Here is a 19370-nt window from a genome sequence, read left to right on the forward strand (position 1 = left end):
CTGCTTCTGGGGTGCAGCATGGTGTCCGAACAGGTAGGGACTAGCCTGCCTTAGCCGGGCAGCACCATCAATGGGACTTTTAATGGCCCAGTTGGTGGTGCTGGCCAGAGCCACCGCGACCGAGTGCCTGACATGTCATGACCCAGTATTGGGTAATGACCTGCAGTTTGAAAACCACTGGTATAGGGCATGCTGTTGCCACAAAGCGTGATGCAGGGAAGAGCAAATCCTGAAATATTATTAAAGATGATGGACAAATAAACAGATTGTCAAAGTGCATAGCAGATTTCGATGGCCAATTCCAATTAATTTTAGCCTGCTTTGAAAATATCAGCCTACGTGTTCAGATCAGATCATCATGTGCTTGGGAGAAAAATAAAATAAAATATGCCTCGTTCCACTTTTGTGATTTAGTTATTTTGCATCGTCATTAACTTCTGCTTCTCTATTTTCATTGTTGTCGTCGTCTTTTTGATAGTTTCATAGATTTCAAAGCCAAATGGGACCATTATGGATCACCTAATCTGGCCTCCTGCATAACACAGGCCAAAGAACCTCATCCAGTGATTCATGTATCAATCCCAATGATCCAATCTTGTTTTAGAGGCTCTTCTCATTCTTTATGTTCTTGTTCTTCATCATTTTTTTCTCCATCCTCTCCTGTATTTTCTCCATTATTATTTACTGTTATCTATTAATTAAACCTCATGTTTCCCTCTGCAATTCTGAGTAAAGTTCTCGATAACATTTGAAAATGTGTTGGTTTCATTATTTTATCGTTCTCTGTCTAGGTAAGGGTCGTAACAGGTATGGAAGGAAGGAATGGGACATGTGTGACTGAATTCATTCTGATAGGTTTCCCCAGCCCCCGCGAGGTGGAGATTGTCCTTTTCATGCTTTTCTTCATCATCCTTGTGGTGGCAATGATTGGGAACTCTATCATCATCACCTTAATATGCACTGACTACCGCCTGCAGTCACCCATGTATTTCTTTCTCTGCAACCTGTCCCTTATTGAAATCCTCATGACTATGACCGTGGTCCCGAAAATGCTGGAGAACTTCCTATCAGAGAGGAAGACCATCTGCTTTTATGGGTGCCTGGCTCAATCCTACTTCTATTTCTTGCTGGGAATCTCCGAGTATGTCCTGTTGGCCATGATGTCCTATGATCGTTACGTGGCCATGTGTTACCCACTGAGCTACAGCATCATCATGAATGGAAAGGTCTGCATCTGGCTAGTGGTGGGGTTATGGATGGGGGCATTCTTCTCTATCTTGGTTCCTACCGTGATCAAACTTGGACTGCCCTACTGTGGCCCCAACATCATCAACCATTTCTTCTGTGACAGTGCCCCCTTGTTGCACCTCGCCTGTGCTGACATCCAGCTGGTGGAATTCATTGATTTCATCATCTCGCTGCGTGTGTTGCTAGGGTACCTGCTGCTGACCGTCATCTCCTATATGTATATTATCTGCACCATCATCCGGATCCCATCTGCCAAGGGCAGGCAGAAAGCTTTCTCCACCTGTGCCTCTCATTTCACCGTGGTCACCATCGGCTACGTCACCTCCATCTTCATCTGCGTCAGGCCCTCGGAAGCCAGCTCCATGAACCTCAACAAGGTCGCCGCTCTGGTGACCACTGCAGTGACCGCTATGCTCAACCCACTCATATTCAGCCTCAGGAACCAGAAGGTGAAGGAGGCATTGAGACACTCAATCGCCAAGTGCGTGAGGCTCATCGAACACGCAGTCTGAGCTGAGCTAAGAAGGAGAGAGTGCAGAAGTATTGAGGCTTGGTATTCCCTAGTACATCTGGTTCACAATGGAAGGTGCCCATGGGCATGATTGTTCGGGGTGCAGACAACCTCCTGGAATTGACTGAGCACACACAACTCCCACTGTTGTCCTTGAGGATGCTCAGCATTTCCCGACAAGCATCTGGCAAGGTCACAAAGGAAGGCCTATGCTTTTTTTTCAAAGCTGCCCATTGTGTCGTTTAGCTGCTCCTTGTGTTTGCGGTGCTGATGGCTGGGTTATAAACTGACAAGTGATTTATAAGAGTCCCACAACAGCAGCATTACACTGGTCCACCGGTGTGGGACTTGTAGCATCTCAGCTAGGAACGAAAACCGGGATGAAGATGTTGATCGTTTCCCGTGACCAGTGCAGAAGAAGTGGGTGTTTTAGGAGGGAGATATGAAAAAATATACCAGTATGACTAAAATAAAAGATTTCTTTCTTTCTTTCTTTCTTTCTTTCTTTCTTTCTTTCTTTCTTTCTTTCTTTCTTTCTTTCTTTCTTTCTTTCTTTCTTTCTTTCAAATCACTCCTTTCATGTCAGTAATGCAGAAGAAGCTGCCTTAAGAAGAGAAATAGATAAAAAAAATTCCAATCAGAATATATAAAATTAAAAGTTCTGCATTTAAAAAGGAAAATACAATGTATGCATCACATATTTGCTCACAGTATATCCCTTGTGTTAAAGTGACCCTCTCTATAATCAGCACTCTACAGATGTGTAAAGTGAGGTGCAGAAAGGTGAATCGATTTGCTCCAAGTCATACAGTGAGTCAGAAAGAGAACCCAGGATTCCTCATTCCCAGCCAGCTACTCTAAACAATTAGACTTTCTTTCTGCCAGAGCTGGAAATAGAAGCCAGGGGTCCTGACACTCAGGGACCCCATGATCTAACCACTAGATGCCACTTTCATCCTTGAGGTGGGAATAGAAGCCAAAAGTAGAGCTGAGTGAATTGCTGAGTTTTTTGGTTCAGTGGCCAACCCCAAAACTATGGAAAAATAAAAATAAAATTGGGTCAACCAGAAATGGATTTCTTTTCTTCCCCAAAATGGATAAAAACCCAATTGGATTAACCAAAAAACCCAAAACATTTTAGTTAATCTGATATAAAACATTTAATTTTAGTTTTGGTCAAGTAAAATAATTCATTTGACCAAAATTATTATTATTATTTTATTTTGTTTGTTTCATTTTGTTCTGGGTGGTTTTTTTTTTCCATTTTGTATGTTTGTTTTTTAAGAAATCTAGCTAACCATCTAAAAAATGTCATTTGACAAAAAAGTCAAAATGGTGCGTTTAGAAAATGTCAAAATGAACATTTTTTTGCAGTCAAAACTACTCACCAAATTTAACCTGAATTCATGAATAGTTTTGATTGGCCTGAAACTGCATTTTTTGACCAAAAAAATATTCATCAGAAAATTTTTTCCCAGCTTTACCCAGGAGTGCAAACTAATAGGCCACTCCGATGTAACATCTAGCGCTCGAATCTCTTAATTCACAGAGTCAAGGGAGGAGTTAGGAACAGAACACAGAACTATTCCTACATTCTATAAATCCAGTTTGGACACTTACTATCTGTCATTACCTCCTGATGGCTGATGCTCACAGATAATCTAAACCTTTGACTGCCAGATCATAGAATCATAGAATCTCAGGGTTGGAAGGGACCTCAGGAGGTCATCTAGTCCAACCCCTTGCTCAAAGCAGAACCAAACCCAACTAAGTCATCCCAGCCAGGGCTTTGTCAAGCCTGACCTTAAAAACCTCTAAGGAAGGAGATTCCACTACCTCCCTAGGTAACCCATTCCAGTTCTTCACCACCCTACTAGTGAACAAGTTTTTCCTAATATCCAACCTAAACCTCCCCCTCTGCAACTTGAGACCATTACTCCTTGTTCTGTCATCTTCTACCACTGAGAACAGTCTAGATCCATCCTCTTTGGAACCCCCTTTCAGGTAGTTGAAAGCAGCTATCAAATCCCCCCTCATTCTTCTCTTCTGCAGACTAAACAATACCAGTTCCCTCAGCCTCTCCTCATAAGTCATGTGCTCCAGCCCCCTAATCATTTTTGTTGCCCTCCGCTGGACTCTCTCCAATTTATCCACATCCTTCTTGTAGTGTGGGGCCTAAAACTGGACACAGTACTCCAAATGAGGCCTCACCAGTGCTGAGTAGAGGGGAATGATCACATCCCTTGATCTGCTGGAAATGCCCCTACTTATACAACCCAAAATGCCATTAGCCTTCTTGGCAACAAGGGCACACTGTTGACTCATATTCAGCTTTTCGTCCACTGTAACCCCTAGATTCTGGAACTGGATGACAGGGGATGGATCACTTGAAAATTGCCCTGTTCTGTTCATTTCTTCTGAAGCATCTGGCACCAGGCACTCTTGGAAGACTGGATACTGGGCTAGATAGACCACTGGTCTGACCCACTATGGCCAATCTTATAAGACAAAATAATTCTACAGAATCAACAGTACTGAACTCTGGCAAGTAGCGCTTAGTTTATTCACCAAAAAAATGCAGTTTTGGTTGACCCCAAACTGTTCATCCATGTGTGTCACGTTTACCACATAGTTTTGAGCAAACAGAAAAAAATAATCTAAGGGTACGTCCATACTACCCGCCGGATCGGCGGGTAGCAATCGACTTCTCGGAGTTCGATATATCGCGTCTCATCTAGATGTGATATATCGAACTCCGAACGCGCTCCCGTCGAGTCCAGAACTCCACCACCGCGAACGGCGGTGGCGGAGTTGACGGGGGAGCCGCAGACTTCGATCCCGCGCTGTGAAGACGGGTAAGTAGTTCGAACTAAGGTAGTTCGACTTCAGCTATGCTATTCGCGTAGCTGAAGTTGCGTACCTTAGTTCAACACCCCCCCCGCCAGTGTAGACCAGGCCTAAATGTTTTGATAATGTGGAAGTGAAACATTTCATTTCAATCAAACTCGACACATTTTGCTTTGATTTCAGTCATTTTGGCTAAAGGATTCATGAAATGTCATGGGAGTTGTGGGAGAAGGGGACCAGGAGAGAGTGCAGAAGTATTGAGGCTTGGTATTCCCTAGTACATCTGCTTCACAATGGAAGGTGCCCATGGGCATGATTGTTCGGGGTGCAGACAACCTCCTGGAATTGACTGAGCACCCACAACTCCCACTGTTGTCCTTGAGGATGCTCAGCATTTCCCGACAAGCCTATGCTTTTTTTTCAAAGCTGCCCATTGTGTCGTTTAGCTGCTCCTTGTGTTTGCGGTGCTGATGGCTGGGTTATAAACTGACAAGTGATTTATAAGAGTCCCACAACAGCAGCATTACACTGGTCCACCGGTGTGGGACTTGTAGCATCTCAGCTAGGAACGAAAACCGGGATGAAGATGTTGATCGTTTCCCGTGACCAGTGCAGAAGAAGTGGGTGTTTTAGGAGGGAGAAATGAAAAAATATACCAGTATGACTAAAATAAAAGTTTTCTTTTTTTTCCTTTCTTTCTTTCTTTCTTTCTTTCTTTCTTTCTTTCTTTCTTTCTTTCTTTCTTTCTTTCTTTCTTTCTTTCTTTCTTTCTTTCTTTCAAATCACTCCTTTCATGTCAGTAATGCAGAAGAAGCTGCCTTAAGAAGAGAAATATATAAAAAAAATTCTTTCTTCCTGCCAGAGCTGGAAATAGAAGCCAGGAGTCCTGACACTCAAGGACCCAGTGCTCTAACCACTAGATACTACTTTCATCCCTGAGCTGGGAATAGAAGCCAAAAGTAGAGCTGAGTGAATCACTGAGTTTTTTGGTTCAGTGGCCAACCCAAAAACTATGGAAAAATAAAAATAAAATTGTGTCAACCAGAAATGGATTTCTTTTCTTCCCCAAAATGGATAAAAACCCAATTGGATTAACCAAAAAAATCCAAAACATTTTGGTTAATCTGAAATGAAACATTTAATTGTAGTTTTGGTCAAGTAAAATAATTCATTTGACCAAAATTATTATTATTATTTTATTTTGTTTTTTTCATTTTGTTCTGGGTGGGGTTTTTTTCCATTTTGTATGTTTGTTTTTTAAGAAATCTAGATAACCATCTAGAAAATGTCATTTGAAAAAAAAGTCAAAATGATGCATTTAGAAAATGTCAAAATGAACATTTTTTTGCAGCCAAAACTACTCACCAAATTTTACCTGAATACATGAATAGTTTTGGTTGGCCTGAAACTGCATTTTTTGACCAAAAAAAATATTAATCAGAAAAAATTTGCCCAGCTTTACCCAGGAGTGCAAGCGGATAGGCCACTCCGATATAACATCTAGAGCTCGAATCTCTTAATTCAGAGTCAAGGGAAGAGTTAGGAACAGAACACAGACTTATTCCTCACCATAAATCCAGTTTGGACACTTACTATCTGTCATTACCTCCTGATGGCTGATGCTCACAGATAATCTAAACCTTTGACTGCCAGATGCTGGAATTGGATGACAGAGGATGGATCACTTGAAAATTGCCCTGTTCTGTTGATTTCTTCTGAAACATCTGGCACCAGGCACTCTTGGAAGACGGGATATTGGGCTAGACAGACCATTGGTCTGACACACTATGGCCAATCTTATAAGACAAAATAATTCTACAGAAAAAACTGTACTGAACCCTGGCAAGTAGCGCTGAGTTTATTCACCAAAAAAATGCAGTTTTGGTTGACCCCAAACTGTTCATCCATGTGTGTCACTTTTACCACATAGTTTTGAGCAAACTGAAAAAAAGAATCTAAATGTTTTGATAATGTGGAGGTGAAACATTTCATTTCAATCAAACTCGACAAATTTTGCTTTGATTTCAGTCATTTTGGCTAAAGGATTCATGAAATGTCATGGGAGTTGTGGGAGAAGGGGACCTTTCTTTTAAACTTTCCATGATGGAAAGTTTCTAAATTTGTGTTAAATCTTCAAAATGTAGCCAAGATAAAATGTGTATGTTGCCCAACGCCACACAAAATGGCGGTGGGGAGCGGGGCAGAAGGAGGAGCTCCATTGTAACCTTTATCTCAGTCGTTAAGGTGCTCACCTGGGATATGGGATGCCCTGGTTCAGATCTGCTCTTCACATTGGATAGAGGGTGACACTGAACCCAGGTCTCTAATGTCCCAGGTAAGTCCCAGGCCTTAGTCTCTTTGTGGATCTGGGCCTTAGTCACCCAGTGAAAACCAAAAACAAGAGGTTAGGAATCCTCAGCCCCCGGGTGTGTCCTAACCACTGTTATGGCCTAAACCTACAAGTTATTAATAGGGTTGGCAAAATTCAATTTTTAAAAAAATAATGTTGACAGATATTATTGATGCTTATTTTTAAGTTTTTAATATTGTTTTAATTTTCACAGTTGTGCAAAATCACAGATTTTAAGCTTTATTTCCCCCCTCAATGTTTATTGATTTAAATTTTCACAGTTGCAGCCAATTATGGGGGAGAGGATCAGACAATAATTATTTAATGAGGGTAGACGCTGAGATTCAGAAAGTTAAAGCTTTATAAAATGTTACAACACAAACTGGCAACATCACATGTCAAAATATACAAGGTCAATATCCTTAAATCAAACTCTAATCAGTGCTCACGCAGCATTTTGCTTACTTTGCCTATCAGTCAATTTTGATTATCGATGGAAATATTTTTTGTCGTATTGTGTGTTTGGTGAAATTGCTGTTTAGCGGTATTTATCAATAATAATCTATTCCTTCCCAGCTTAGAAATGAGGGAAATCTTCACTGCACCCTACACTGTCTTATGTGGATTTAGGCATGTTCAGAGCCCATCTACCAGATCAGGTTCCACAGGAGAAAGAAGTGCAGTCATGTCTATGTTTGCTGTGGTGTGCATGAATCATGGCAGAAACATAGGCACTTTGGGGACTTTTGCAGCAAAACTTTTGGAATCTGAATTAAGGTACTTATAGGGCTCGGCAACAGCTAAGTGGGGGCTTTGAGTATCTCAGTGGTGCCTAAATTTTGAACTTAGGTGTCTAAAATAGTAGTGTTGTTTTAATTTAGATGTAGTACATGCACCCAAAGGTGTTTGCATCATCCAATCACTGTCCAACATTAAATGGTGTTAACAAGTGTGACAGACCCAGGCCAGTGGGGTACAGGAGTCTGGTAGAGGGCAAATTTACTGGTCACTGACTGAGTAGTTTTCTGTTCCCTGAGTGACCAGAGCAGGGGGTGCACTAGAGTAATCAGGAACCTGCTAGAACCAATTAAGACAGGCAGGATAATTAAGACACCTGGAGACATTTAAGAAACTGCTAGAATCAATTAGGACAGGCTAGCTAATCAGGGCACCTGAGTTTAAAAAGGACCTCACTTCAGTTTGTGGTGTGCATGCGAGGAGCTGGGAGTAAGAGGCACGAGGAGCTGAGAGTGAGAAGATATATTGCTGGAAGACTTAGGAGTGCAAACATTATCAGGCACCAGGAGAAAGGTCCTGTGGTGAGGATAAAGAAGGTGTTGGGAGGAGGCCATGGGGAAGTAGCTCAGGGAGTTGTAGCTGCCATAGAACTGTACCAGGAGGCACTCTAGACAGCTGTAGTCCACAGGGCCCTGGGCTGGAAGCCGCCGGAATAGAGGGTGGGCCCGGGTTCCCCCCCAAAACTCCCAACTCCTGATCAGACAAAGGAGGCATTGACCTGGACTGTGGTATCTTAGAATATGTGCTAACTACCTATGCTAAACTCTCTGTTTGATCTTGTATTTAGGTGTGGCACTCTGAATACCTTTCTCAGACCCAACGAAGAGCTCTGTGGAGCTTGAAAGCTTGCCTTGTCTACACTACAAAATTAAGTTGACTTAACTTAAGTCTGCATACATCTGCCATTGTAATTACATCACTAGTGCGTGTCTACACTTTGTTCTTTCTGTCGTTGGTGCGACACACCAGGAGTGCTTGTATCCATTGTACTGTTGTGAGCAACATTGTGGAATGGCTCCTGAAAGCCATTAATAGTTGACATAAACAATGCAGTGTCTACGCTGATGGTGCATCAACCGAACTACATCGACTTTGACTCTAGGCTGGTCATGGAGGTGGAGTTATTAATTCAATGTAGTGGGGTAGTTAAGTCAGTGGGATTGAAATTTAAGAGTAGACATTTGCATAGTTAGGTCAATGAAAGCTACCTTATGTTGCCCTAACTTTATAATGTAAACCACACCCTTGTCTGTCTCACCCACAGAAGTAGGTCCAATAAAGGACATTGCCTCACCCACTTCGTCTCTCTAATATCTCTTGCAAGGTCTTTTGTTAATAATACTTAGTTCATAGGTAGCAATTTCCGTATTACCATCTAAAAGCACTTTACAAACATTGATAAGTAACATTCCCTTCATTTGACAGATGGGGAAAACTGAAGCAGAAGGTGGTGAAGTGACTTCACAAATGCGTCAAGAATATAAACCTCTGCTTTTGATTCCCAGTCTTGTGAGATAGTCACTAAACTAGCTGAACTCCCATCCGGAACAAGCAATAAAACATGTGGAATTATAATACTTTTTTTCCGACTCTAGGCTATTCTCTATAGGATAGGGACCTGGGAACACCCCGCCTCTGACCAACACAAACCCCTATCCATGCAGGGACTGAAACATTGGAGGCCCAATGTCACATATGCTCATCTGAGCCCAGCCAGGACACAGAATCTGGCCCACAGATTTCAGTCCTCATTTGTAGGGTAATAACTCACCTGGTTAGTCTGTGTGTGTAGGTATCGATTCCAGTACCAATGACCATCTACTGCTTGAGCCAACATACCAGTTAGGTAATAGGCAATGGGAGACTCATAATTGTAGAAAAGGACAACAACCATTTACACCACAGTCACAACTCTAATCTGTATGAAATCGCACGGTGGGTGGAGGACTGCTAGAAATTTGGAGATGCTGCTTCAACCAGAAAGTATGTGGTTACCACAGTGAGAGCAGACACTGACTCTGTGTACATGATCCTGAGTGACCTGCTAGTAGCAAACTTAGAAATGGGCAGATTCTGATCTCCCTGGAAGTGGTGTAAGTATTTATACGGAGTGGTTCCGCAGAACTCAGGGTAGTTCAACAAGATTTATCCTGCGTGGCTGAGATCAGAAACGGGATGGCTATCTTTTCATTTAAATGGATGGCAGGATGAATATGGGATGTAATGATACTGTTTCTTGGGAACTTGGGATTCATCCTGTCTTGCAATTTTGATTAATTATTTTTAACTCGGTGCGGGCAAAGTTTTTTATTTCCGATATAAAATTTAATACATTTTAAAAAAAAAAAAGGAAGTTTAAGATTGGGATTTTATTTGGAGTGTTCTCATTTTACTGTTACGCAAAAGGCATCTTCCAGTCCAGTCCACGAGCCCAGCCCTCTTCCCACAAAAATAAAATGCAAAACTCTCGTTGACTTCACCGAGATCAACATCCGGGTTTGTTACTTCCATACACAGAAAATTCCATTTCTCTTCTCTACTGCACATCCTGTCTGGCAGCTCTTGGTCATATTAGCAGTCACACTGGGGTGTGTGCATGGGGTATGAATGACTTCAGTGTATATGCATTTGGTGTGACTGGGTATTGTGTGTGTCACACTTCCCAGGGGTTTCCAGGATTGCGAGGCACCTGGCTACCACCTGCCTTGAGCGTGAAGAAGGTTTGCCTGTACTTGCTGGGGGCCGACTGTGTGTCCCCAGCAGCCTCTAGCAACACTAGGCCTCTGCAGACATTGCTCTTCCTTCACAGCTTAGCGATAGGCATTTGCCAACCCACAAGCCCTCCTAGCCTCCAACCCCTTTTCCAGTGGACGAAGTTCACAGATCCTCAAGTCCCAAATAGATAGTGCCCACTGATAGTGCCCACTTTCACCTCAGATTCATTCTCTGCTCAACACACCATACCCAGATATATTCACAGTAAAAACAAGAAAAAGTTTAATAAAAAACAGAGACTGGAGAAGAAGCAAGTTTGCAGGTTATTTTGTGTACTTGAAAGCTTTGTTTAATTTTGTCTAATAAATTTGTGTGTGTGTGTGTGTGTGTGTGTGGTGGGGGGGATAAATAGGGTGCATTGGCAGATTAATGTGTCTGTGTTACATAAAAGAACCAGAAATCTATTTAAAATGAGAAATATTAATTAATAAATAGTTCAGTTAGTGCCATGAGTAGCAAACAGAAACAGGCTTGCAAGAATTCAGCCTGAAGCTGTGTCTAGAAGACAGAGACTATACTGGCACAGCTACATTAGTGTAGCTATGCTAGTGTAAATCCACAGCATAGATGCAGTTGACACCAATGTAAGGGGTTTTTCTGTCAGTGTAGGAACATCACTAGCTAACTTGACAGAAAACATCTTCCATGAGTTAGGGCAGCAGAGCGTGTCAATCATGGGTGTGGTTTTTTCATGCCCCTGACTGAGGTATCTATGACAACCTAACTTTTAAGTTTAGACCAGGTCTTTGGGGAGTGGGGTGTGTTTGTGTTGGATATAGATGGTGTGTGGACTATAACTGCTTGGGTATAGAGTTATGTAGGTGTCTGGGTGGGTGTGGTTTGTTCCTTTGCTTGGCACTTGCATGTATGTTAGGCAAATCCCACTAGACACCTGTATGTATCTTTGGGCACCGAAATGCCTGGAAGGTGAAGGTAGACAAATTCCTACATTTTTAATGGGGAGAGTAATTAAACACTGGGACAATTTACCAAGTGTTCTGGTGGAGTCTCCATCACAGATCGTTTTTAAATGAAGACTGGAATTATTTGGGAGCAGTGCTCTGGCTTAAGTTGTACAGAAGGTCAGACTAGATGATCACATTGGCCCCTTCTGGCCGTGGCATCTATGAATCCATAGATCTGAAAATCTGGCCCAACGTGATTTGCCTTGGGTCACCCAGGGAAGCAACTGGACAAGTGTGGGGACAGAATCCCAGCCTCTTGCCTCGCAGCTCTTCCAAATGGACCATCCACCTGCCTCTGCCCCAGCATAATTAAAAGCTGCACAAGTAGCCTAGAATCTCCCTTCTTTCCTGTGGCTCTGAGGGGTGGGGCTGGGGAACCCACATCACAGCTTATATTCTTGTTCACATTGCCACATGTTACATGAGGGTCTCAGGTCTGGTGGGGGCAATGAACCCCAGGACCTCTGAGTTCTGAACCGCTCCAGGCTGAGCTAAAGTCCAAAGGTTGTTAGCTCAGGCTATGGCAGACTCACCCACCTCTGAGGTAAAGTAGGAGCTGAGGGAAAATGTACACATCATATTGTAATTAGGTAGAGCAACAGCAGATACGTCCCTCAGCTCTCAGATTCCCAGTGCATTCCCTGGATGTGTCCTTTCCTCGTTATAAATGTCCCAGTTTGGGACAGACAGGATTCAGGCGTGCGGAGGGCTGCTTTGCAACTCCAAACCCCATTCCTGAATGAAGAGGCAATAGTGACATTGATAATCGTACCCGCATGAGCTGGTATTTAATCGGAGGGCATTAATTTGACACAAGAAGAAGTATCTAGAGTGCATCCAGGATAAATGTAAGGTACCAGATTCTCACAGAGCATTAGAAATTTTAGCTCTTCATTAATTTATTGAGCTACTAAAGAGCACATGCAATTAGATTTTTAATGTCCTATATAATTGTTTTTGTGAGAGGGGGAGGGCTGGCTCAGTGGATTGAGCATTGGCCTGCTAAATGAAGGATTGTGAGCTCAATCACTGAGGGATCTGGGGCAAAAATCTGTCAGGGACAGTACTTGGTCTTGCTGTGAATTTAGGGGACTGGATTCAATGACCTTTAAAGGTCCCTTCCAGTTGTCTGAGATAGGTATAGCTCTACATATTTTAATTGCCAAAAAACAAAGCAGTTTAGAGTGCTCACACTCTTTATCATCTATCTATCTATCTATCTATCTATCTATCTATCTATCTATCTATCTATCTATCTATCCCCATATGCTCCCTCTATTCTTCTTAACCTCTGAGGATAGGACAAGAAGCAATGGGTTTAAATTTAAGCAAGGGTGGTTTAGGTTGGACTTTAGGAAAAACTTCGTAAAAGTTGGAGTGGTTAAGCACTGGAATAAATTGCCTAGGGAGGTTGTGGAATCTCCATCATTGGGGATTTTTAAGAGCAGGTTGGATAAACACCTGTCAGGGATGGTCTTGATAATACTTAGTCCTGCCTTGAGTGCAGGGGACTGGACTAGATGACCTCTCGAGGTTCCTTCCAGATCTATCTATCTATCTATCTATCTATCTATCTCAGTGCCTTTCAGGATTTGGCTCTGTTCTGGAAATCCTCATATTAACATATACATTTTTTCTCCTGAGGCTCAAACAGCTGCAAGCCCCATGGAAGGGGCTAACCAAACTGAAGTGACTGAGTTCATTCTTATGGGTTTCTCTGCATCCCCGGAGCTACAGTGGATCCTCTTTGTGATGTTCCTGATCATCTGCCTCCTGACCATTGCCACCAACACTTCCATCATTGTCATAGTCAGGAGTTGTCCGAGCCTCCACTGCCCTATGTACATGTTACTCAGCAACCTCTCCTTCCTGGAGATCTGGTACACCTCAGTGACGGTGCCCAAGTTGCTGGCTGGGCTTCTGCCGGGGAACAGATCAATCTCTGTCCGTGGATGCATAGCCCAGATGTTTTTCTTCTTCTCCATGGGTTCCACTGAGTTCTTCCTTCTAGCAGTGATGGCGTATGACCGCTACTTGGCCATCTGCCACCCCTTGTGCTACTCCACTATCATGTGCAACATCTTGTGCCTCAAGCTGTCAGCAGTCGCTTGGGTGTCTGGCTTCTTGGCCTCCTATGTCCTCACCGTGTTCGTGTCCAGGCTGCCGTTCTGTGGTCCCAACGAGATTGACCACTTCTTCTGTGACTTTGTCCCCCTGGCCAAGCTCTCCTGCTCAGACATGCATCTTAGCAAGCTCGTGTGCTTCACCCTGACATGCATCGTAGCCGGGACCTCCTTCCTCCTCACCGTCGGTTCCTACAGCTGCGTCATACGGACAGCATGGCGGACGCCTTCAGAGAGTGGGCTCCAGAAAGCTCTGACCACCTGTGGTGCCTACATTGCAGTCACAGGCATATTCTATGGCTCAGCACTTTCTATGTATGCCCGGCCACCTGTGATAGAGTCCTCTAACATGGACAAGGTGGTGTCACTCTTCTACTGTGTCCTGACCCCACTGCTGAACCCCATCATATACACCCTACGGAACAACATGGTGAAAGAGGCACTGAGGAAATCAGTGACAACCTCAGGATTATTTAGGGTCTAAGGAAGAACTTTACCCTGGTGGCTTCATTATGTGGAGTGGTACCCAGAACTACATCAATCACAAACCTCACTGGGGTTGGGTGGGAAGCAACCTTCAATTAGGATGAGTTAAACAAAATCCTCTCACCTAAGGCAAAAGGAGGTTGTTATCCTGCCCAGGAGTTTGGACTGAGTGGATGGAGGGCTGTTACTGAGTATTGTTGGTGGCGTTTTTTTTTTGGTGAATGTGTCTGTGTGTGGAGGGGGAAGAGTCTGGGGCAGGGGAGGGGAAGGCAGAACACACAGAAGCTGATAAAATACAGGAACAGAAAAAGAGGCAGAGGCAAAAAATAAAAAAAGACAAGCAGTAGCCCGTGAGCCTATTGAGACCCTGGGAAAAGCTAGAAAGAGAAAGTTTTTTGGGTTGGTGTTGACTAAAGAGGTTTGAGGCTGTAAGCTAAGAATCTGCCTCTTTTGTTTGTTCTTGTTTTCTCCTGCATTCAGAGAAGTAGGACTTTGTACATTCCTTGTAAATAAACAAGATTTCATCAAGGAAAATACTTCCATCTGTAACGTCTCCAGGGTCCCAAAATATAACTAGATACTTTTTTATTCAAAAGGGGGCAGAAGTATTTGATGAATGCAAAACAATGTTATTCCAACACTGGTCAGCTCTGTAGATGGTATACAGTTCCAGAGAATGGTGTGACGCCTGGTAAACAACAATGCAGACAAGGCTGGAACTCAAGATGTGTGGGAACTTATGTGTTTGTACTTCTGGTAGAAGCTGATTTCTACAACAGCCACATAGGGTGAAATCCTGGATTCACTGACGTCAATAGGAGTTTTGCCATTGATTTCAATCATGCTAGATTTTCACCCCTCCTGTTTAAGAAGGTCTATAATCCCAGATACTGTGTCTACTGCTGATTGCGAATTTTTCATCAAAATATTTATCAATGGAAAATAAAGTTTCTGGAAAACTTAAATCTTAAACTTAAATCTTCCATAGGAAAATTTTGATTTTGCCAAAATATTCTGATTTTCCTGCTCCAATTCCTTTTAAAATTCTCTCTCCACAGTGGAGGATTTCACCTAGTGAGACAGAGGGAGCCCTGCACCAGAATAACGCAGAGCACTCACCTGATAGCTAGACAATTCTAACCATCAGAGTGTGAAGTTCTGTAATCGCCTCTCATGAGGAGCAGTGGAGGCAGAAATCCTAACTGGCCTCAAGACTGAGCTTGATAAGTTTATGGAGGGTATGGTCTGTTGGGACTGCTTACAATGGCATGTGGTATATCTGAGCCTGTCAGTAGAAAATCTGCCCAACAAAAGGTCTCTTGTAAGGTATCATTACAAAGATTATAATCTACTGAGTGTGGTTATCCTGTTTGTATGTATGTATCATTCTTGTATCTGAAACTAGAAATATGAAATATAACTCTGAGGTCCTATTGTAATTATGCAAAGTTTGGGCCATTCATGGTGGCTTGGAATCTTAATGGCTCCTATTAACCAGGACAATTGGTTGTAAATGGCTCTGTTTACTTTTAAATCTTCCTGTAGAGGTGTGTGCTGGCAAGTGGTTAACGAAGTCTTACAGTGACATGTGATCACGTCACCTGGACTGGAATGCATCTTTAACTTGGAGCTTTTCCATTTAGAAGGAAGGGTGGGAACCCAGAGAAGGACAAAGCATTCCCGCCTTGTGCAAAATATATGTAAGGGGGTGGAACAGAACAAAGGGGGCTGCAGTCAGGAGAAATCCCCTAGCTACCACCTGAGCTGGAACAAGGACTGTACTAGGGGAAAGGATTGGACCCAGACTAGGAAGGTGTCCAGTCTGTGATAGAAGCTAATTGAAACATCTCTAAGGGTGAGATTTTTATTTGTAATCAGTTTTCTTACTGTATTAGGCTTAGACTTGCGTGTTTTATTTATTTTGCTTGGTAACTTACTTTGTTCTTTCAGTTATTACTTGGAACCACTTAAATCCTACTTTTTGTATTTAATAAAATCAGTTTCTACTTAATAATTAACCCAGAGTATGTATTAATACCTGGGGTGCGGGAACCAGCTGTGCATATCTCTCTATCAGTGTTATAGAGGGTGAACAATTTATGAGTTTACCCTGTGTAAGCTTTATACAGCGTAAAATGGATTTATTTGGGGTTTGGACCCCATTGGGAGATGGGTATCTGAGTGCTGAAGACAGGAACACTTCTTAAGCTGTTTTCAGTTAAGCCTGCAGCTTGTGGGTGATGTGGTTCAGACTTGGATCTGTGTTTGCAGCAGGCAAGTGTGTCTGGCTCAAACAAGGTAAGGGACTGAAATCCCAAGCTGGCAGGGAAAAAAGACTCAGAGATAGTCTAGGCACATCAGATGGCAGTCCCAAAGGGGGTTCTGTGATCCAGCCCATCACAGTGAGGATGTCGTGAACGCATCCAGAGGTGTAGGGTATATTAGAGCAGTGGGTGGGTGAGATTCTGCAGCCTGCAATGTGCAGAAGGACACATGAGATGATCTCGATGATCGCTTCTGGCCTTACAGTCTATGAATCTAACAGATCTGTTCAAATCCGTCCTCCCACTCAGGGATTGTGGAGGTGGGGGGACTTGAACTAGGACCCTCCCACACCTCAAGTGAGTATGCAAACCACTGGGCTAAATGTTAGGAGGGATTGTGTCTTGTCCCCTCCAAAATGACGTAGGTGCCTAACACCAAGAGATGGTTGGCAGCTGAGAATCTCAAGCAGAGGGAGGTGTCTCCCCGCCAATGGGATTAGCAACTTGTCTGCAAAAGAGGACACCCCTCTCCTGGTCACCTCCCTGTGGCCTCTCCTCACCTAGCGGGCTGCCTTTTGTGAGTCACATTCGTAGTGCCCGTCTCTCACTCATTGCATAGGGAGATAAGGCACTCATGCTTTGTGAGCCCCAGTGATTCTCCAGCTTCCTAAAAGTATGGCCTCACCATACCCAAATTGTTTTCTGAGTCTATTTCTGGGTTCCTAATTTGTGGGTGTGGGCTCCACCAGGCAGAAGAGCATCTGAAACGGAGGCAATGAGACCCTGAGTCTTGAAACCCCTTATTCTCCCTTGTGAGCCTAGCCCTTAGTCTCCAGAATTAAAGAGGAGTCTCTGGAGGACAATTGAGAGGTCCGTCTGTACCCTCCTGGAGAGCCTTCAGCACCTCTGCAGTTCAGGAAATGATGAAACAAAACAAAGAAGGATTGATACTCATTGCAGTGCAAATCTCGGATCATTCCAGTGATGTCAGAGGACTCACAACAACATCAGTGACCAAAGTGTGACCATATGATGTATCAATGTTAGATACTAGGGCTTGTTCCCTCTACCAGGGTTGGTTCAGTCTTGGTAGAGGGAACCCTTTCGTCACTGATGTTGGTGTGAGTCCTCTGACATCACTGGAATTATCCGAGATTTGCACTGCAATGAGTATCAATCCTTCTTTGTTTTGTTTCATCATTTCCTGAACTGCAGAGGTGCTGAAGGTTCAGAAAGGTGCTTTATGTAACAAAGGTGACAACATGTAACTATGACATTGAGGTTGAAGTTTTAATTTAAGAAAATCAGGATATTCATCATACTTTCGATTTCCAAAGCAAATGTAACTCTGTGACCTTGCAGAGGAGCAGCAGAATCAAATATTGTATTTCATCACCACGGAGAAATTTCTACACATTTTTTACTCCTGCACCCTTCAAAAAAATAACAGAAAATGAAAGAAAAGAAGTGTTGTATAAGTGTTAATTATTTACAATGACATATTAATGTAGTTTTGATGGGTAGACACAGATCTAGATGATACAGATTAATATAATTGGAATGAGGACTTTCAAAGGGTTCCATCTCCCACTCACTTTAATGCTTTATTATATTTTTCATTGGAAATTATGGTTGCTTTTCAATTAAAGGTAAGTCCCGAAACTACCTTTGTTTCTTTGACAATGTCGCCTCTAGACTCAAAGAAAAAGTCATACACAGAGAGAGCTGAAAGTATTATTCCCATTGACGTTGATCTGAGGACGAATTTTCAATATCAATGACAAATACCAATAAGGGTTCGTTGTGGTATTTTCAAAATGGCCTAAGGGAATTAGGTGCCTAAATCCTATTGTACATCCATGAAAGTGTGGTGCCTAACTCTTATTTCTGCTTCTGAAAATCTCCCCCTCTTATTCCTGTGAAAGTCAGCGGAATATCAGTAGCTAAACCCTTTAGGTGGTTTAGAAAATCCAAGCCTATGAAGTCAATAGGAATTTCACCTCACTAAATTGCAGAAGAACACCAGGAGCTTGGCCTTATGGGATGACAATTACAATCATTGAAATGTCAGGCTGGAAGGGACCCCAAGAAGTCATCAAGTCCAGCCACTGTACTGAGGCAGGACCAAGTAAAACTAGACCATTCCTGGCAGGGGCTTGTGCAACCTGTTCTGAAAAACCTCCAATGATGGAGATTCTACGACCTCCCTTGGAAGCCTGATCCAGAGCTTAACTACCCTGAGAGTTAGAGAGTTTTTCCTAATATCTCACTTGAATCTCCCTTGCTGCAGATTAAGCCCATTGTTTCTTGTCCTACCTCCCGTGGGCATGAAGAACAATTGATCCCTGTCCTCTTTATAACAATGTGTTTGAAGACTGTTATCAAGTTCTCCCCCAGTCTTCCTTTCTCAGGACTAAACTTGTCCATTTTTTTCCGCTTTTCTCATCGGTCAAACTTTCTAAACCTTTCATCATTTTTGTTGCTCTCCAATGGACTCTCTCCTGTTTGCCCACATCTTTCCTAAAAAGTGGCTGTAATAAAATACAGCCCAGACTTTAAAACTTATCTGAGACCCTTCTCCAGTCCCTTTAGTGCATCCCTTTCACGTGGCCAGCTCATGCCTCCACTTCTCTCTGGGGTGGGGAACCCGCAATCCTACCACTCTCTGACTGTGTCTTTTGATTACTCTTCCCTGGGCACCAGCTGGGATACTTGGTAGGTCCAGATGTCCTTGGACCTGTCTGGAGTTCTCCTTTGGAGGCCTGAGGTCAGGAAAAGTTTTCAGCGAGCAGAAGCAGGAGTATTTGTCCATACAGTGCCCAAAGCTTAGAAAAGTAGATTTAAAATACCTATCAACCCATTGTCTTTCCTACAGTCGGCCTTTCCTGACAGTCACTAGGTAAACGTTACTCAGTCTTGGAGGTCCCTGTTCTCTATGAGCACCAAATTACAGCTTTTCCGCTACAGCTCCTTACCCTCTGTCTCTCTTTCTTGACTCTGATG

General features: G+C 43.0%; 2 protein-coding genes across 2 annotated transcripts; both read left to right on the forward strand.

Annotated features, from left to right (window-relative positions):
• The first annotated feature begins 809 nt into the window (after positions 1-809).
• Positions 810-1760, forward strand: LOC123347802 (olfactory receptor 6M1-like). Its single transcript, XM_044984997.1, has one exon. It carries the CDS (start codon positions 810-812, stop codon positions 1758-1760), a length of 951 nt encoding a protein of 316 aa, XP_044840932.1.
• Positions 1761-7671: 5911 nt separating this feature from the next.
• On the forward strand, positions 7672-14101 carry LOC123347803 (olfactory receptor 6B1-like). Its single transcript, XM_044984998.1, has 2 exons — positions 7672-7733; positions 13149-14101. Exon 2 carries the CDS (start codon positions 13160-13162, stop codon positions 14099-14101), a length of 942 nt encoding a protein of 313 aa, XP_044840933.1. The 5' UTR covers positions 7672-7733; positions 13149-13159.
• Positions 14102-19370: the final 5269 nt, after the last annotated feature.

This window comes from Mauremys mutica, chromosome 13 (genome assembly GCF_020497125.1).
Source record: "Mauremys mutica isolate MM-2020 ecotype Southern chromosome 13, ASM2049712v1, whole genome shotgun sequence".
NCBI lineage: Eukaryota > Metazoa > Chordata > Testudines > Geoemydidae > Mauremys > Mauremys mutica.